This window comes from Oncorhynchus gorbuscha, linkage group LG02 (genome assembly GCF_021184085.1).
Source record: "Oncorhynchus gorbuscha isolate QuinsamMale2020 ecotype Even-year linkage group LG02, OgorEven_v1.0, whole genome shotgun sequence".
In the NCBI taxonomy this organism is placed as follows: Eukaryota; Metazoa; Chordata; class Actinopteri; order Salmoniformes; family Salmonidae; genus Oncorhynchus; species Oncorhynchus gorbuscha.
Genome location: NC_060174.1, coordinates 38,357,922 through 38,378,956, shown reverse-complemented (window position 1 = coordinate 38,378,956; position 21,035 = coordinate 38,357,922). Strand labels below are relative to the sequence as shown.

The 21,035-nt window shown below is 45.3% G+C and overlaps 1 protein-coding gene across 1 annotated transcript; it reads right to left on the bottom strand.

The window, feature by feature from the left end:
- Positions 1 to 8,789: 8,789 nt before the first annotated feature.
- Positions 8,790 to 15,312, bottom strand: lrrn2 (leucine rich repeat neuronal 2). Its single transcript, XM_046294181.1, has 2 exons — positions 15,012 to 15,312; positions 8,790 to 11,616 (listed from the first exon to the last, which is right to left on the bottom strand). Exon 2 carries the CDS (start codon positions 11,344 to 11,346, stop codon positions 9,592 to 9,594), a length of 1,755 nt encoding a protein of 584 aa, XP_046150137.1. The 5' UTR covers positions 11,347 to 11,616; positions 15,012 to 15,312; the 3' UTR covers positions 8,790 to 9,591.
- Positions 15,313 to 21,035: the final 5,723 nt, after the last annotated feature.

Here is a 21,035-nt window from a genome sequence, read left to right as displayed (position 1 = left end):
GGCTGTATAAATTTTGCTTGTCACCCAAAACCCTGAAACTTTTACAGATGCATAATCGAGAGCATTCTGTTGGACTGTACCACAGCCCGGTATGGCTACTGCTAGGCTCTCAACTGAAGAACACCATCCCAACCGTGAAGTACGGGGGAGGCAACATCATGCTGTGGTAGTGCTTTGCTACAGGAGGGACTGGTGCATCATGAGGCAGGAAAATTACGTGGATATATTGAAGCAACATCTCAAGACATCAGTTAGGAAGTTAAAGCTTGGTCGCAAATGGGTCTTCCAAATGGACAATGACCCCAAGCATACTTCCAAAGTTGTGGCAAAATGGCTTAAGGACAACAAAGTCAAGGTATTGGAGTGGCCATCACAAAGCCCTGACCTCAATCCTACAGAAGATATGTGGGCAGAACTGAAAAAGCGTGTGTGAGCAAGGAGGCCTACAAACCTGACTCAGTTACACCAGCTCTGTCAGGAGTAATGGACCAAAATTCACCCAACTTATTGTGGAAAGCTACCCGAAACGTTTTACCCAAGTTAAACAATTTAAAGGCAATACTATCAAATACGAATTGAGTGTGTGTCAACTTCTGACCCACTGGGTATGTGATGAAAGAAATAAAAGCTGAAATAAATCATTCTCTCTAATATTATTCTGATATTTCACATTCTTATAATAAAGTGGTGATCCTAATTGACCTCTGACAGGGAATTTGTACTTGGATTAAATGTCAGGAATTGTGAAAAACTGAGTTATTTGGCTAAGGTGTATGTAAACTTCCGACTTCAACTGTATATACTGTACTTTATACCATCTATTGCACCTTGCCTATGCCGCTCGGCTGTCGCTCATCCATATATTTATATGTGCATATTCTCATTCACCCCTTTAGATTTATGTGTATTAGGTAGTTGTGGGGAATTGTTAGATGTTAGTGCACTGTCAGAACTAGAAGCACACGCATTTCGCTGCACTCACATTTACGTCTGCTAACCATGTGTATGTGACCAATAAGATTTGATTTAAAGTAGTACACATATGTAATGCTCATGTGAAAAAGAAGGAAAAAAACACTTCAGAGCAAATATATCTGATCTGAGCATCCACGTTAAGGTCACATGGAGGATTAGGTTTGTTACAGGATTCAGATCCACATATGGAGGTGTTATAAATCGGAAGTCAAAGATCAGGTTCCATGTGTTTTTTTCTGTTTACCCATTAGGTATAAGAGCAGATGGGTATCAGATATGCAAATAATTGGCAAAAGATTTGAATTGGGCTGCCTGTAGAAACTCAGGCAAAGTTTATTACTTTTATTGGGAGCCCAGACACAAGAGTTGATGCAGGAACTGAGTTGTTCGCATCTCAACTGGTCTTTATCAACAAAGCTCAGAAACAGTTTCAATTTCTCTTTCTTCCTCACACACAGAGGGCCTTTTTACCAAGACTCACAAAGAACATGTATGTTTCCATTTTGTTCAGCATAGTTTTACAAATAAAGACTTTATTAAATGTTCATTGTGACCGAAATTAAAAGACATCAAAATAAACATAATTCCACAAGATAGTCTTGAACTCTTGACCTAAAAGTGAATTGTGCCACCATGTTTTATTGAACATTAGTATATTCCAGTTTTGCAAATAACTGGTTCTCCAATTTTGAGTGAAAGGTAAGCAATTTAAGTTAACAGTGCTCCATCTCAAATACAGTGTCTTAAGAAAATATTCATATCCCTTGACTTATTCCAACTTTCTTGTTATAGCCTGAATTCAAAATTGATTAAATGTTATTTTTCTCCATGTACACACATTCTTATCCATCTACACACAAAACCCCATAATGACAAAGTGAAAACATGATTTTAGAAATGTTTGAAAATGTATTGAAAAATGAAATACAGAAATATTTCATTTACATAAGTAGTCACACCCCTGAGTCAATTATTTGTAGAAGCACCTTTGTCAGCGATTACAGCTATGAGTCTTTCTGAGTAAGTCACTAAGAGCTTTCCACACCTGGATTGTGCAACATTTGCCCATTATTCTTTTCAAAATGTTTCAAGTTCTGTCAAATTTGTGGTTGATCATTGCTAGACAACCATTTTCAAGTCATGCCGTAGATTTAAGTCAAAACTGTAACTCGGCCACTCAGGAACATTCACAGTGTTCTTGGTAAGCAACTCCATTTGGCCTTGTGTTTTAGGTTATTGTCCTGCTGAAAAGTTCATTCCCAGTGTCTGGTTGATAGCAGGTTGAACCAGGGTTTCCTCTAGGATTTTGCCTGTGCTTAGCTCCATTCTGTTTCTTTTTCATCCTGAAAAACTCTCTAGTCCATGACAAGCTTACCCAAAACATGATGCAGCCACCACTATGCTTGAAAATATGGAGAGTGGTACACAGTAATGCAATGTATTGGATTTTCCCCAATCAAAACATTTTCTATTCAGAACGCAAAGTGAATTGCTTTGCCACATTTTTTGCAGTATTAGTTTAGTGCGTTGTTGCAAACAGGATGTATGTTTTGGAATATGTGTATTCTGTACAGGCTTCCTTCTTTTCACTAGCTAGGTTTCCATCCAATTGTCGACAGATTTTCATGTGAATATTCAAAAATATGCATAAAACCAATATGCACATTTTCCCACCAAAGAGGTTTCCATCAAATTGACTTGTTGCAAGAGCAGTAGGCTACAACCGCAACAGAGCATCCAAGTGTATTAATTATTCCGCCTAATTCTAGCTACTGCCTGGGAAATTATTGTTTACATAACTTTAAGTGATGTAGTGCAGGCTAAATAAGTAACCTATTACACAACAACCTTCACCCAACATCTGTCAATCAACATCACATGTCTGTCTTCTGGGAGGGCGCTAGCTTCTTCTTAATTTTTATTTGCAGATTGTGACCGTGTGGTACCTACACTGCCACCTACTGTACCGGAGTGTGAGGCCATCCACAGCCTCCCTATTAATCTATTCCTCTCATCTAGCTCTGTGTTTCTACCTACTGTTCTGGAATGTGCGTTCATTAAACTTGCCTTGCCAACCAACCCTACACCCATTAAAAAACTTCACCACTATTCCACTACTTGGCCCTATCTGCTCCAACACCGGGCCGGCAGCCTGGGAGGATGGCACACTCCTGCTCAACAACGCTTGTAACTCTTCTGCAGTTAAATCTCATACACCCAAGTACTTCTCTGCTGCCACCACAACATCTATTTTCTGTGATTTACGTACCATTTCTGCAGCACAGTTCATAACCATGGCTATGAACACTTAGAATTCAATCTTACTGAACTACGTGTTATTCCTATCACTCTCTATTGGCCTCGGCCTACTCACAGGGATCCTCTTAGGATCCCTCACCCTGGACCCATCTGCCACAATTACTGTCTTCACTGCCTCAGCATATGATACCTTCTGTAGCAACCTCAACCTGCTTTTCTCTCACCGGACACTTCTGATCTCCAGCACCATGGGTACCCCTACATTTAACACACACAACCTCCTTCTACCAGTACTACACAATTATTTGTCTCATGCCCTCCTGCACACTTCTCACATCGAGGAATTTCCCTCCTACACACTGATGCAACATGACCATAAGCTTGGCACCTAAAACACTGTAATGGGTTCAGGACAAAAGTTCTCACGGTGTAACTGACACATTGTAACTTAACTTTTTCAGGGAAAGACTCTGCATCAAAACTTAGCAGAACAGACAATGTTTTCTCTGTTTCAACACACTCTCCACCAGAGATGTGTTGAATGGCGGACGTCACAGACACCGGGAATCTTCCATTTCAATTGCTCCTCCCCAACTTAACAGCACCCCAGTTATCACTATTTTCAATGGCACCCTGCTCCAGAGAACAATGCAAGTCACAGTACATGTCCCGAGGCATTTAGTATGAAGCGCTCGCTCTCTCTGGATGGTAGAAAAACAAAAAATCATTGTGAGTCAACTTCGAGTTACTTTCACCAACTCAGCAGTACCCCACCTCTTCTCCACCCAACCTAACACCACATATGGAACCACCATTCTCTCCCCAAAAAAACTCACACCCAATGTGCCAGAATTATCTTTATCATCATCAGGGCGAGGCTTAATCTTGGGGGTCTTCACCAGGTGTAATGATAGATATTGCCTTCTTCCACCTTTTTCTGTTTTCCTGCCATGCTCAACATACTTTCATTGACCTCCACGATCTGTCGTCGCATGCTGTCTATTTTCCCCACCATCTTCCTTTAGTTCGTCATTTACCTTCGCGGGCGCTAGCTACATTACGATTTCCTTTTTCGTTCTGCAAATGGCGGGAAATTCATGGAAGTAAGTTTCACCGGGCTGGCAGGTGCAGCATTGTGGGCAGCCTGGAGACTGGATTATTTATTTTTTTCATAATCTAATTTGTTCTTTTTTTTGGACCAAATTGAAGACAACTGTTGGTCTCCCAGGTAAGAACTATCCCGAGCTAGCGTTTATGGCTACTAAACCACAAGCAGTATTACATGGATAGAGGGGCTTATTCAGCAGGTTTAAATATTTAGAATAGAAATAGGCTATTTGCTGATAGAAAGAAATTCACCTGACATAGGATCTTGTATGCTTCTACAATTTTTTCTGAAAGTTCTGAATGTTATTTATTTGTGAATGATCTGAAACCACGACATCCTCAAAATAAAATGTTAAATCATATCAGCAGCCAGGCACAGTTGCGCATACAATTGCTATTCATTATCACTTCAGAAATCAAGACTTGCAGTTGTATCAAACTCTCAAAGCAAAGTGGTTCTTCATGGCCAGTGACTTGACTGACTGTCTGTTTCTCATTAAGTTGATCTCAGACAGAAAACCACCAGTCGTGATCTGTCCAGGAAAAGGCTTTGGATTGAGGCCCAGCGTTCAAACCCAGTGTCCTGATCTCGAGCCCAGCCCTCATACACAAGGATCCAGCACCGGACACAGCCACCGGCCCAGGGTCCAGTGCCCCATTCCACCAGTGCACGATTCTCAACCCGAAGATCCTCTAAAGCCCCTGCTTGAATCTGCTGCACCTCTCCACACCCTCCTGCTCCTCCGCTCCCAAGCTGCCCCATCCAGCTGGGCCTAAACACACCAGGCAAACTGCAACACCTGCTGCCCTGCCTAAACACCTTCCCTGGAGTCTTGAACCCACCTCCCTCACACCACACCTCTCTACCCTCAGCTCTAGCACAGCTTCTGAGTCTAGAACAGCCCACCATGACACCACCGATATTTGTAACCCCAGTTACCCCACCTCTAAACACCACGCTTATCCCCAACCCCACACCCTTCACCACCCCTACCCCTACCCAAATCTTACAACCCCTGTCCCTGCCACCGTGCCCCGCTCCAAGGTCCCTCGCAGCTTGACATGGACACTGCAGAGAGTGTTGTGATCTGGAGGGTTTAGTATTTTTTTTATCTAGTCCAGGGGAGGGTAATGTAATTGATGAAATGTCAATATTTCTCAGTGTTTTACAATTAGTTGCTTATGAGGAGGTCTGTTTTTAGCCACCTTGTGCGTTTCCGTCGGTAGGATTAGTGGGGTTCCGTGTGGTAGAGGGGATCAATCCAATTCGCAAAAAATATATACAGTGCCTTGCGAAAGTATTCGGCCCCCTTGAACTTTGCGACCTTTTGCCACATTTCAGGCTTCAAACATAAAGATATAAAACTGTATTTTTTTGTGAAGAATCAACAACAAGTGGGACACAATCATGAAGTGGAAGGACATTTATTGAATATTTCTAACTTTTTTAACAAATCAAAAACTGAAAAATTGGGGGTGTAAAATTATTCATCCCCCTTAAGTTAATACTTTGTAGCGCCACCTTTTGCTGCGATTACAGCTGTAAGTCGCTTGGGGTATGTCTCTATCAGTTTTGCACATCGAGTGACTGACATTTTTTCCCATTCCTCCTTGCAAAACAACTCGAGCTCAGTGAGGTTGGATGGAGAGCATTTGTGAACAGCAGTTTTCAGTTCTTTCCACAGATTCTCGATTGGATTCAGGTCTGCACTTTGACTTGGCCATTCTAATACCTGGATATGTTTATTTTTTAACCATTCCATTGTAGATTATTTTGCTTTATGTTTTGGATCATTGTCTTGTTGGAAGACAAATCTCCGTCCCAGTCTCAGGTCTTTTGCAGACTCCATCAGGTTTTCTTCCAGAATGGTCCTGTATTTGGCTCCATACATCTTCCCATCAATTTTAACCATCTTCCCTGTCCCTGCTGAAGAAAAGCAGGCCCAAACCATGATGCTGCCACCACCATGTTTGACAGTGGGGATGGTGTATTCAGGGTGATGAGCTGTGTTGCTTTTACACCAAACCTAACGTTTTGCATTGTTGCCAAAAAGTTCAATTTTGGTTTCATCTGACCAGAGCACCTTCTTCCACATGTTTGGTGTGTCTCCCAGGTGGCTTGTGGCAAACTTTAAACAACACTTTTTATGGATATATTTAAGAAATGGCTTTCTTCTTGCCACTCTTCCATAAAGGCCAGATTTGTGCAATATACGACTGATTGTTGTCCTATAGACAGAGTCTCCCACCTCAGCTGTAGATCTCTGCAGTTCATCCAGAGTGATCATGGGCCTCTTGGCTGCATCTCTGATCAGTCTTCTCCTTGTATGAGCTGAACGTTTAGAGGGATGGCCAGGTCTTGGTAGATTTGCAGTTGTCTGATACTCCTTCCATTTCAATATTATCACTTGCACAGTGCTCCTTGGGATGTTTAAAGCTTGGGAAATCTTTTTGTATCCAAATCCGGCTTTAAATTTCTTCACAACAGTATCTCGTACCTGCCTGGTGTGTTCCTTGTTCTTCATGATGCTCTCTGCACTTTTAACGGACCTCTGAGACTATCACAGTGCAGGTGCATTTATACCGAGACTTGATTAGACATGGATGGATTGTATTTATCATCATTAGTTATTTAGGTCAACATTGGATCATTCAGAGATCCTCACTGAACTTCTGGAGAGAGTTTGCTGCACTGAAAGTAAAGGGGCTGAATAATTTTGCACGCCCAATTTTTCCGTTTTTGATTTGTTAAAAAAGTTTGAAATATCCAATAAATGTCGTTCCACTTCATGATTGTGTCCCACTTGTTGTTGATTCTTCACAAAAAAAATACAGTTTTATATCTTTGTTTGAAGCCTGAAATGTGGCAAAAGGTCGCAAAGTTCAAGGGGGCCGAATACTTTTGCAAGGCACTGTATATATAGTTATAGAGGCCCAATATTTTTTTTTTATAGATATTGTCCGATAGGTCTATTCAGATAGCAGCTGATAAGACAGCTAACGATAAGCGGGCCACAGATGGGCGTTCAGGTAACGTCGAGACGGAGGAGCCAGCTGGATAACTCCCTCGGGCAGATAACGTTGGTAGTCCAGTTGTGAAGGCCCGGTGGGGCTCCTCGTTGGTAGTAAAACGGATCCGGATAGGTGATTGTAGCCCAGGAGTGACTGATGGAACTCTTCAGCTGACTAGCTCCGGAATAATTGATGTTTGCTCCGGAATCGATGTAAGCAGATAGTCACACGGATAGCAGCTAATACATCAGCTGCGAGATCCAGGTATAAAATCCAGAGTTAGGGGTTGAAATCCGGGGACATGGAGAGAAAAATAGGTCCGGTATGTTCCGGTCCGAGCCACGCCTTACAAAACTGGCGATAGATTTTTGAGCTAAAGGATAGCCGATGACCACAAACCGTGGTTAGCTGAATACTAACGATTAGTCAGTAAAGAAGCTAACTAGCTTCTGGTTAGCTTCAGGCTAGCTTCTGGTTAGCTTCTGGCTAGCTTCTGGTTAGCTTCTGGCTAGCTTCTGGGTAGCTTCTATGGAGGATTACAGATTTAAGGTAAATAATACTTTCTTTTAAAAAATATATATAAATTGGTGAGGCGAGTTGCAGGAGAGTGTTTTGAAGATGAGTTTATGGAAAATAAAAATAAATATAAAAAGGTATGCGAAGAAAGTAGTAAATATATACTGTATATATACGGGACACGACAAGACGAGGACAAAAGACGTCTGACTGCTTTGCCATCTTGATGGTCTCTTAAGAATTGGCCCCACTAACATTGAGCTCTTCAAATACATTCAAAATGCACATATTTGCTGTGTGTGAGTAAATCTTTGACAGTGTGTTGTGTGTGTTCCCTTGGCAGAAGCAACACATGCACTTGGACCCTGGCACAGTCCTGCAGAGACACCTGTTCCATGGAACCTCAGAGTGCCGTCGAGGATATCTCCCAACAGAACATCAACCCACGTGTGGCTTGACCCAATAGCCATCGAAATTACTTTGTAGTTTTGCCCAGCAAGCTCACCGCTACTCCGCCAGAGGGCCGAGACACTGGGTTCATCAGGGTAAAACCTGATTAGGAACGATAGACTACGTCCGTCCCTCCTCGACTCCCCAACCAAACAAGCTCTGGACGGGATCACTTTGACTCTTGTGTGAATCGGCACAGCATACTAATTATGTAGGGTGTTATGATCTGAGATTGTATTTAATTACCCCAGACATATTGCTAATACAAACCATGGCCAGTAGAAATGTATAGGTATACATGCAATTGAATATGAATTTAAGTTGTTGTAGGAAGATGGATAGAAAGATTGTTGTCAATTCAATGTGGTCCACTTACCGTTTTGGAGAGTGAATCATGTATTGCATTCTCTGCACATGCCTCCAGCGATAAGGGAATTGGCTAATAGTCAGGAAAACAAACCATCAGCATATCAGTCCAAAATGTTTTAATAATAGCTCAAAATAGAATTTAATACATCTAAATCATCTTTGAAAGAGAAGTGGTATACTGGGTAGGAAAACTAGTTCATGGTATGTACAGGCAGTTGGATATGTACAGGCAGGTATGTACAGGCAGTTGGATAGAAGAATAAAGTAATGTGATAGAAAGCCAAGGGAAAGGATGGAGTGAGAAAGGGCTACTCACATTAAACACTTTGACTTACAAAACCTCAAAGAAAGCAAGGATAGGCTACCATAAAATGGCACTGTTTAGAAAATGCCTGTGCCTTTGTGTGAGTAAAGAGGGTGAGAGTCCTCTCCTGAAGTTCAATCGCTGGGTTAGAGTTAGGTGGATAGGTTCTGGGGATAGAAAGCAGTACTGCAATTTGATTGTCCTCTTTATACAAACACGAACAATGTCAATGTGTATGCATATATACTGTAATATAAATACACATCTGATTGTACACCACTGCCCTGTCATATGTTCTATTTACAGGCCCCATTGCTCCCAAAAAATTCCCGCAAGCTGCTCCAGATTCAGCTGCGGCAGGACATGTGGTTCCCGGATCGGGCTTCACAACCACCTACAATGGTACCGCCGCCAAGAGCGGTAGCCGTATCTATCCTATAACCCGTTATCTTTGGAAACGTTGGACTGCAAGGAAGTGTGTGTGTGTTGTTATATCATCAATTATTTATATAGCTAGGCTTATTTGTGTGTGTACTACTCATCATGCTTGCTGTCTTAACCCTTGCCCTGACCTCCCTCAAAACCCTCTCCTTCAACTCCTATCCTCTCCCCTCCAACATCCGGCGCCTCAAACCCCCCCTCCCTTGCCCCTGCACCCCAACAGTCACACTGTGAGTGTCGGCCCCCAGTGTATTTTCAGCCACACAGGTGTACAGACCCGCCTCCCGGGCCGTCACCATGACAATCTCCAATGTCCCCTCTGGCAGTAACCGGTAGGCAGTGGAGGAGGGAGAGGAAGGGGTGAGGACTGAGGCATTACCAGATGCTCGGCTGGGTGAGGGGGAATGGTAAGATGATGTCTGGCTGGATGCAAGCTTGGTGCTGTGGGTGTGGTTGGATGATCCTAGTCTCATTCCAGAAGGAGTGACCCAATAGATTGTCGGCTGAGGCTCTGCCAGCGCGCGACAGTGCAGAGTCAGCCTCTCCCCCTCTCTCACCCCCATGTAGTGAGGAAGGATACCAGGGGGGATGAGGGGTAGGCAGGAGGCTGACATCTCGGTGATTGACACCTCCCTCACACTACGAGCCCTCAGCTCTGGAGGCTCAGAACACAACGTGGCCTGAGGCTGGATAAATCTCACAGCCTGCGGCATCTGTGTATCTGTGTGAGGTTGCTCCTTAGCCACCCAACGGAACAGGCAGTCACAGCGGAGGGGGTTGGAGTACAGGCTGACCTCCCTCAGGCTGGGCAGAGACAGGACAGTGTGTTGGTGCAGAGCGCTCAGAGCGTTGGAGTTGAGCATCAGACTTTCTAGCCGGCCCAGCCGAAGGAAGGCCTGGGGGTGGATGTAGGACAGCCGGGGGTTGTTGGTGATCTCCAGCTTGGTGAGCTCAGGCAGGTTCTCCATGGCTGCCCTCTCGATGGCCACCAGCTCCTCCATGTTGTTCAGACCCAGCTCTGTCAGGTGGACCAGGTCCCTGAAGTCCCCTGTCTGAACCACACTCAGAGGGTTCTTGTTCAGGTCCAGGAACTTGAGGCCCGGGATCCTCCTCAGAGCCTGTGTGGGGACGGTGGTGAGGAGGTTGTCATAGAAGGACAGGCTCTCCAGACTGTCCAGCCCCTCCAGGGCCCTCTCAGTCAGCCCCTTCAGCCCCATGCCCCCCAGCACCAGGCTGTGTAGAGACCCCAGGTCCTGGAAGCCCCGGTCAGGGAGGACCTCCACTGGGTTTCCCCCCAGCATCAGCACTTGGAGGCGGGCCAGGGCAGTGAACCAGCGGGGCTCAATTGAGGTCAGGTGGTTGTTGTTGAGGTGCAGGCGCAGCAGTAAGCCCAGGCCGGAGAATGCTCCAGGAGCCAGGTAGAACAGCCGGTTGTGGCTGAGGAAAAGCTCCTGTAGGGCGGGCAGGGAGGAAAAGGAGGCAGGGGGCAGGAACCAAAGCTGGTTCTCCTCCAGGTGCAAGGAGAGTAGGGAGGGCAGGGAGGCAGCCTGGGGCTGGGTTAAGGTTAGGGTTCTAACACAGCTGAAGCGGTTCTGAGACAGGTCCAACTCAGTGAGGTTGGGGAGTGTGTGTAAGAGTGGTATCTCCAGGGCAGACAGCAGGTTACTCTGCAGACGGAGGGTGTGTGTGTCTGGGGGCAGAGGAGAGGGGAGTTGGGTTAGGAACAGGTTGTTACAGTCCACAGTAGAAGCCTCGCAGGACACTGACTGGGGGGAGAACCAGGGCTTCATCTGACACACACACCCTGTCGGACAGGAGACCCGCCATGGCAGGGAATAGACTACTAGAGCACTGGACACCCACACCGACAGGATCAGCTGCCTCTTCAGTAGGACCATTGACACCCTCAGCATCCTCACAGCAGAGAGGAGTTGATTCAGAGGAGTCGATCTATAGGAGTTGAATCAGAGACGTTGATTCAGCGGCAGCAATTTAATGGTGATTGACTCAGTGTTGTTACAACGTTACAGCGCTGTAGGAATCTACTGTTGTCAGGTTACAGTGCTGTAGGAATGTATAGTGTTGTGGATTGTCTAGGTGGCGGTCTCTGTGGTCAGACAGTTGCTGTCACATTGTGGCGACATGTGTATTGGGGTTGGTTCTGTACACACTCAGGAGATTACCTGTGAGAGAGAGAGACAGGGGAGATAATGGGTCAAGGTCAGGTTTATAACACATTTAGAAAGCCAGTGTGAGAGGAAGGGATTTAAAAGGAGAATACCTCCTGTGTTTTCAACTCCCCATCAACAATTTACTTCCTCTTTTCATCTGCATCCCTGCTAAGTAATGGATTCTATTTAATTTGATGTAGTTTTGATCTCTCTCTTCTTTACTCTCATCGTGTATTCAATTAATTAAAGTGTGTGTGTGTGTGTGTGTGTGTGTGTGTGTGTGTGTGTGTGTGTGTGTGTGTGTGTGTGTGTGTGTGTGTGTGTGTGTGTGTGTGTGTGTGTGTGTGTGTGTGTGTGTGTGTGTGTGTGTGTGTGTGTGTGTGTGTGTGTGTACTGATGACCACCAGTATCACCTAGTGGCAGTGGTCACCAGTAATGACAACAGAGGAAGTTTGAAATAACACACACACACACACACTGGAGAGAAAAGGGGAAAAGAGGAAAGGAGGGGGGAAATATCAGAAGGGGAAAAGGGAATAGAAAGGAGGGGATGTTGTCTTGCTGTAGCTGAGACTGCAGTAGGAGGGATGTAGCTGAACTAGCTATACGTACTGACAGAGATTGAGAGACATGGAGGAATGGGAGAGAAAGAGAGTGAGAGCGAAGAAAAGGGAATGACAGGGGATAGAGGAGAGGAAGAGGGAAAGGAAGGCAGTGAGGGAAAGGAAGGGAGTCTGGGAAAGGAAGGCAGTGAGGGAAAGGAAGGCAGTGAGGGAAAGGATGGCAGTGAGGGAAAGGAAGGCAGTGAGGAAAAGGAAGACAGTGAGGGAAAGGATGGCAGTGAGGGAAATGAAGGCAGTGAGGGAAAGGAAGGCAGTGAGGGAAAGGAAGGCAGTGAGGGAAAGGAAGGCAGTGAGGGAAAGGATGGCAGTGAGGGAAAGGATGGCAGTGAGGGAAAGGAAGGCAGTGAGGGAAAGGATGGCAGTGAGGGAAAGGATGGCAGTGAGGGAAAGGAAGGCAGTGAGGGAAAGGAAGGCAGTGAGGGAAAGGAAGGCAGTGAGGGAAAGGAAGGCAGTGAGGGAAAGGAAGGCAGTGAGGGAAAGGATGGCAGTGAGGGAAAGGAAGGCAGTGAGGGAAAGGAAGGGAGTCTGGGAAAGAAAGGCAGTGAGGGAAAGGAAGGCAGTGAGGAAAAGGATGGCAGTGAGGGAAAGGAAGGCAGTGAGGGAAAGGAAGGCAGTGAGGGAAAGGAAGGCAGTGAGGAAAAGGAAGGCAGTGAGGGAAAGGAAGGCAGTGAGGGAAAGGATGGCAGTGAGGGAAATGAAGGCAGTGAGGGAAAGAAAGGCAGTGAGGGAAAGGAAGGCAGTGAGGGAAAGGATGGCAGTGAAGGAAATGAAGGCAGTGAGGGAAAGGAAGGCAGTGAGGGGAATGAAGGCAGTGAGGGAAAGAAAGGCAGTGAGGGAAAGAAAGGCAGTGAGGGAAATGAAGGCAGTGAGGGAAATGAAGGCAGTGAGGGAAAGGAAGGCAGTGAGGGAAAGAAAGGCAGTGAGGGAAATGAAGGCAGTGAGGGAAAGGATGGCAGTGAGGGAAAGGAAGGCAGTGAGGGAAAGGAAGGCAGTGAGGGAAAGGAAGGCAGTGAGGGAAAGGAAGGCAGTGAGGGAAAGGCAGGCAGTGAGGGAAAGGATGGCAGTGAGGGAAAGGAAGGCAGTGAGGGAAAGGAAGGGAGTCTGGGAAAGAAAGGCAGTGAGGGAAAGGAAGGCAGTGAGGGAAAGGATGGCAGTGAGGGAAATGAAGGCAGTGAGGGAAAGGAAGGCAGTGAGGGAAAGGAAGGCAGTGAGGGAAAGGAAGGCAGTGAGGGAAAGGATGGCAGTGAGGGAAAGGATGGCAGTGAGGGAAAGGAAGGCAGTGAGGGAAAGGATGGCAGTGAGGGAAAGGATGGCAGTGAGGGAAAGGAAGGCAGTGAGGGAAAGGAAGGCAGTGAGGGAAAGGAAGGCAGTGAGGGAAAGGAAGGCAGTGAGGGAAAGGAAGGCAGTGAGGGAAAGGATGGCAGTGAGGGAAAGGAAGGCAGTGAGGGAAAGGAAGGGAGTCTGGGAAAGAAAGGCAGTGAGGGAAAGGAAGGCAATGAGGAAAAGGATGGCAGTGAGGGAAAGGAAGGCAGTGAGGGAAAGGAAGGCAGTGAGGGAAAGGAAGGCAGTGAGGAAAAGGAAGGCAGTGAGGAAAGGAAGGCAGTGAGGGAAAGGATGGCAGTGAGGGGAATGAAGGCAGTGAGGGAAAGAAAGGCAGTGAGGGAAAGGAAGGCAGTGAGGGAAAGGATGGCAGTGAAGGAAATGAAGGCAGTGAGGGAAAGGAAGGCAGTGAGGGGAATGAAGGCAGTGAGGGAAAGAAAGGCAGTGAGGGAAAGAAAGGCAGTGAGGAAATGAAGGCAGTGAGGGAAATGAAGGCAGTGAGGGAAAGGAAGGCAGTGAGGGAAAGAAAGGCAGTGAGGGAAATGAAGGCAGTGAGGGAAAGGATGGCAGTGAGGGAAAGGAAGGCAGTGAGGGAAAGGAAGGCAGTGAGGAAAGGAAGGCAGTGAGGGAAAGGAAGGCAGTGAGGAAAGGCAGGCAGTGAGGGAAAGGATGGCAGTGAGGGAAAGGAAGGCAGTGAGGGAAAGGAAGGGAGTCTGGGAAAGAAAGGCAGTGAGGGAAAGGAAGGCAGTGAGGGAAAGGATGGCAGTGAGGGAAAGGAAGGCAGTGAGGGAAAGGAAGGCAGTGAGGGAAAGGAAGGCAGTGAGGAAAAGGAAGGCAGTGAGGGAAATGAAGGCAGCGAGGGAAATGAAGGCAGTGAGAGAAAGGAAGGCAGTGAGGAAAAGGAAGGCAGTGAGGGAAAGGCAGTGAGGGAAAGGAAGGCAGTGAGGGAAAGGAAGGGAGTCTGGGAAAGTAAGGGAGTGAGGGAAAGGAAGGGAGTCTGGGAAAGGAAGGGAGTGAGGGAAAGGAAGGGAGTCTAGGAAAGGAAGGGAGTGAGGGAAAGGAAGGGAGTCTAGGAAAGGAAGGGAGTGAGGGAAAGCGAGGGTGCTGATCAATACAAATAGAGATGTATCCCCCTGCTGCCAAGCAAACACACGCACACACGCACACACACACACAAACACACACACAAACACACAAAAACACACACACACACACAAACATAAAAACACACAAGCAAACACACACACACACCACAAACACAAAAACACACAAGCAAACACACACACACACACGCCAGAGTCTCAGCACACGTATGAGCTGACAACACTGTGACACACCACAGATGCCACTCTTCTCACTCTACTGCTCTGTGTGTCTGTCTGTGTCTAACCCAGACATGTCCTAGCAAACAAACTCAAGCAATTATGTCCAAACATTTGCAGCTCACAGAGAAATAGTCCTTACCATCAGATGAGTATCATTGACTGCATGCATCTCTCGATCTTTCCTCACTCTCCTGCTGTGCCTCTTTACCTCTCCTCGATCTTTTTACGGTGTTGTTTTTATCTGGGAATGTTCTGTCAGCTTTTTTTCTATGTGTTCAGGGCAAGCTCTACCATAAATAGTCATTCTTTCGATCTCTCTCTCTCCTTAAAACATCTGTATGTCCTTCTCTGTATTTCTCTCTTTTTTTAAATATCCCTGCTTTTCTCTCTGAGGCTGAGGAGAGATCTCTACAGGATGAATCTGCCTACTACCTCTGCTCTCCCCAACCCCTCTGTATCTTTGACAGTGTATATGTGGTTTCTCTCTCTCTCTCTCTCTCTCTCTCTCTCTCTCTCTCTCTCTCTCTCTCTCTCTCTCTCTCTCTCTCTCTCTCTCACTGGTTTCTGCGCTCTCCATGTAGGCTACCATGGATCTCTCTCTCTCTCTCTCTCTCTCTCTCTCTCTCTCTCTCTCTCTCTCTCTCTCTCTCTCTCTCTCAAAACAAATATGAATTAATAGGAGATTCTGTCCCTCTCTACTCTCCAATGCCTCATAATTGCAGGCTCGGTGAGCTTTACATTTGAGTGATTTAGTAGATGCTCTTATCCAGAGCAAATTACAGTTAGTGCGTTAATCTTAACATTGCTAGGCGGGACAACCATATGTCAAAGTAAGTACATTTTTCCTCAATAAAGTAGCTATCAGCCTAAATAAATAGATACAGTTTGGGGGGGGCTGTGGGATTATTTAAGATGATATTATTTTAAGAGGTACTCCTAGCTTTTGGAATAGCGCACTGGTTTGCTTTTAAAAAATTGTGTATTGGAGCGTAGCTGCTGGCCACATAGAGAATGAACTATATGAGCTTCAGTGCACTGAGTTTTCCTGCGTGTGTGTGTGTGCAGTAAAGCAGAAGATTCTATCTTCTCTTTCTCTCTCTCCAGCAGTTGCACCTCTCCCCCCTCCTCTTCCTTCTCTCTGTGTGTAAAAGAGAATGACTATATATCTTTGTGTTTGTGTGTTTATGCTCAGACATTCCTGTGCCATTAGTGACAATTGAGGGGAAGAAACAAAAGGATTGCACAAAAGTTTCCGTTCTCTCCCAACAAACACTGACAAGTCACCTAACCTACACAGCTCAACACAAGGCTTTTCTGCTCAAACTCAGGCTTGAATGTGTGTGTCTATTGTGTGATCGATCAGCAAATCTATAAATAAAGATATATAAATATATCTTCATTATTAACCTAACCCATCTAACCATAATGTAAGTCGGGATGGAATGTCATGTTTAGTGTTGACCTTTTTTTACCTTTCCTAATCACATAACAACACAGAATATGAACATCAGAGAGAGGATGGATGGATGGATGGAGATGGATGGATGGATGGATGGATGGATGGATGGATGGATGGATGGATGGATGGATGGATGGATGGATGACGGATGGAAGAATGGAGGGATGGAAGGATTCCTGTTGTGCAGAGAGAAGGGGATTATGGGAGCTGAGTGACAGAGATTCAGAAAAGTATGTCACCGAGACACACACACACACACACACGTATTCACCCTGCAGGCTGAAAAGCAGTGGGGATGAGGGATGAGAGGGAGCAGCATGAAAAGGAATCAAGAGGAGAGGTCGTCATAGCAACAATCAGAGAGCATTGCTTTTATTTGAGAGAAAACAAGCACTGCTTCCTCTATTCTCTCTTGAATTTTTCTCCTGTGTCTTTCCTCTTCACCTCTTCTCTCCTCCAGCCTTCCTTGATTCTCTTCTCATTTCCTCTCTCTGTGTGTGTGTGGTCTACTCACACTGAGTCATGGTTGTAAATCATATGCTCCATTACGATGACCCTTAGTTAGGGCTGAGGTGAAGCATGTTGCAGTGTCAGATCCAGGGAATGATTCATATATCAGAGTAAAGCACTAAAGCATACACACACAGACAGACAAACACTTCTGCCTCTCTAGTAATTGATTTCAGTGTAAGCAAACTGTACATCAGCAGCAGCCTCAAGAAAGTGCATCTCATATGAATGAATATGATACAATGCAGTATGATACCATGTGATACTTTTGAATCCTTATGGTTCTTTCTCCCTCTTTACCTCCCTGTTCCTCTCGCTCTCTCTCTGCATTGGAATTCTGTCCACAACAGGTGTGCTGGACTGGGTAAGTCCTCAAGGACTTATGACACACCCTCCACAGCACAACACAGCTAAATGGTGTGGTGTGTGTGTTGTAACACTGCAGAGAGGATGAGGGAGAATCTGCTGCCATGGTGACAGGCCCAGCAGTATCTAATAGCAACCAGTTGCTAGGGAGCCTGCATTGGGAGAGGAGTTGGATTGTGTGTGTGTGTGTGTGTGTGTGTGTGTGTGTGTGTGTGTGTGTGTGTGTGTGTGTGTGTGTGTGTGTGTGTGTGTGTGTGTGTGTGTGTGTGTGTGTGTGTGTGTGTGTGTGTGTGTGTGTGTGTGTGTGTGTGTGTGTGTGTGTGTGAGAGAGAGAGAGAGGGTTTTGTAATGCATGGTTGAGTTTAGAGCAGAAAATCAAATGCAAGTTAGACCGACCGGCCTTGTTTATGATGGCTGTTTGGTCACGTTGGCGCTATTTGACACTAAATCCAGTACGGTTTTAAAGAGTGACTGCTCTTAAAATGCTAGAAAGTGGCCAATGTGGCATTGATATGAGTCGGAAACATTTATTATAGTGTCAAAATTGACTACAAATTAAATAGGATATTTGTGGTCATAGTCACTTCACAATCGAAGAAGGAGGAGACAGCGTGAAGGATGTCTGGCGAGACTATGTCAGAGTGGATAAATTGCCTATACCCTCCATTCTATTGGCGAATGTGCAATCACTGGAGAATAAACTGTATGAGTTCCGTTTGAAACTATCCAATCAATGTGATCTAAAGAACTGTAATATCCTATGTTTCTCCAAGTCATTGCTGAACAAGGACATGGTCAATTTAAATCAAGCTGGTTTTCTATACAATCAGCAGGACAGAACAGCAGAATCAGGGCGGCTCAACAGCTGGCGTGTGATCTCTAATATTAAGGATGTCTCAAGGTTCTGCTCACCTGAGTGAGAATACCTCATGATAAGCTGTAGACCACAGCATTTACCAAGAGAGTTTTCGTCAATATTTTTGGTAGCTGTCTATTTACCACCACAAACCGATGTGGTTGGCACTAAGACCGCACTCAATGAGCTGTCTTTTGCCATAAGCAAACAGTAAAACGCTCATCCAGACGTGCCGCTCGTGCATCAAAGCCATGGACTTAAATGCAGGGAAACTTAGACCAAATGCAGGGAAACTCTGGACCACCTTTACTCCACACACAAAGATGCGTACAAAGCTCTCCCTCGCCCTCCATTTTGCAAATCTGACCATAATTCTATCCTTCTGATTCCTGCTTACAAGCAAATATTAAAGCAGTAAGGGAGCACCCCACTGAAATGGACAACAATGAATGGGAGCATATTGGCACCGTACGAAACATATACACGATTTACAATACCACTCAATTGGATGTTGTTTCATTCAAAGTTGATTGCCAATGCCAAGTGTAACACTGCATAAATCCAATAGATAGCGAGTGCGCTAGAATGCGAGTGCGCTCCACCGTAATTTTTCATATTGCAAATGTAACACAAGTCAAGACCCAAGAGTAACATTTTGAACATTTTTTCAAAACACGTATCACCCCCTTAATGCCACACGGTCAAGGTTGGGCTTGCACAGATCCGGAGGACCTCAGGAATGTTCCTGAGGTCAAATTGTGCTTCTAACCTTAACGGTTCACTCTCTGTCTCCCAAAAGCACTTGAAATTTAGGTCCAGGCTTAATTTTGGGCCTTCTTTTTTTAACGGTCGCTGCAATCAGACCGAGCGAGCTACGGTCAAGCGGGTATCTCGTTGAACTCGGCACAGCCTAGAGATTATGGTAATGCCATTGCAGGCTCTGTGTGTCTTTAAGCACTGCACTTTGTCACTCCATCCTTGCTGTGTGTATGTATGTATGTATGTGTGTGTGAGAGCTTTTCTTTGACATCTGTTGAGAGAAATTACTGATTTCCAGTTCATGAGGATTGCCTAACCATACATATGAAGTTCTGAAAAGATATGACCTTTTTAACCCTCCAAAACAGCACCTATGACACCATTTTAAGGCACTTCCGTTGGCACAGAAAGCTGAACGTGAACACATATCCTCCTTGGGGTAGGCTCTTACAGAATCCTGAGTTTTAAGTTTTTATGTTAAGAATAGACTGATCTACCTACACATGGTTGAATGTTGAATGCAGTGATTTTCACAATTGCAGGTTATGTACATCAAAACACCTTTTGGGTAAATTTAAACAATTCTGGTTGCTCCAGGAAGCTTAGAATCAACACAGGTAGACCTCATAGTGCCCTGATGGATTGTTATCGAAGACAGGTTCATAAGGCATTCTTAACCCACATAGGCTTCAGGTTGAATTTAGGGTTGCAGGCAATGTTTTCATATGGGGAGAGAAGTCAGTGAAACCTGTTTGATGTAAACACCTTCTTTTAACTGTTAAGGGTTAATGCTACAAGGTCAAGGTTAGGCTTACACAGATCAAATCAAAATCAAATCAAATCAAATTTTATTTGTCACATACACATGGTTAGCAGATGTTAATGCGAGTGTAGCGAAATGCTTGTGCTTCTAGTTCCGACAATGCAGTGATAACCAACAAGTAATCTAACTAACAATTCCAAAACTACTGTCTTATACACAGTGTAAGGGGATAAGGAACATGTACATAAGGATATATGAATGAGTGATGGTACAGAGCAGCATACAGTAGATGGTATCGAGTACAGTATATACATATGAGATGAGTGTGTAGACAAAGTAAACAAAGTGACATAGTTAAAGTGGCTAGTGATACATGTGTTACATAAGGATGCAGTCGATGATGTAGAGTACAGTATATACATATGCATATGAGATTAATAATGTAGGGTAAGTAACATTATATAAGGTAGCATTGTTTAAAGTGGCTAGTGATATATTTATATCATTTCCCATCAATTCCCATTATTAAAATGGCTGGAGTTGGGTCAGTGTCAATGACAGTGTGTTGGCAGCAGCCACTCAGTGTTAGTGGTGGCTGTTTAACAGTCTGATGGCCTTGAGATAGAAGCTGTTTTTCAGTCTCTCGGTCCCAGCTTTGATGCACCTGTACTGACCTCGCCTTCTGGATGATAGCGGGGTGAACAGGCAGTGGTTCGGGTGGTTGATGTCCTTGATGATCTTTATGGCCTTCCTGTAACAACGGGTGGTGTAGGTGTAAGTCGCTCTGGATAAGAGCGTCTGCTAAATGACTTAAATGTAAATATAAATGTGTCCTGGAGGGCAGGTAGTTTGCCCCCGGTGATGCGTTGTGCAGTCCTCACTACCCTCTGGAGAGCCTTACGGTTGAGGGCGGAGCAGTTGCCGTACCAGGCGGTGATACAGCCCGCCAGGATGCTCTCGATTGTGCATCTGTAGAAGTTTGTGAGTGCTTTTGGTGACAAGCCGAATTTCTTCAGCCTCCTGAGGTTGAATAGGCGCTGCTGCGCCTTCTTCACGACGCTGTCAGTGTGAGTGGACCAATTCAGTTTGTCTGTGATGTGTATGCCGAGGAACTTAAAACTAGCTACCCTCTCCACTACTGTTCCATCGATGTGGATAGGGGGGTGTTCCCTCTGCTGTTTCCTGAAGTCCACAATCATCTCCTTAGTTTTGTTGACGTTGAGATCGGGAGGACCTTAGGAACATTCCCGTGGTTGAATTTTCCTTCTAATCCTAACGGTTCCGTCGCTGTCCCCCAAAAGCCTCTGAAATTTATGGCCAGGCTTCATTTTGGGCCTGCTTTTTTCACAGTTGCTGCACTCAGAGCGAGCAACGGTCAAGAGGGGCATCTCGTTGAATTTGGCATGGTCTGGAGACTATGGTGAAGCCCTTTTTAGTGTTGATTTCAGAA

Bases quoted from the DNA above. Each gene is read 5' to 3' on its own strand.
- lrrn2 (XM_046294181.1), bottom strand. From the start codon at position 11,346: ATGCTGAGGGTGTCAATGGTCCTACTGAAGAGGCAGCTGATCCTGTCG.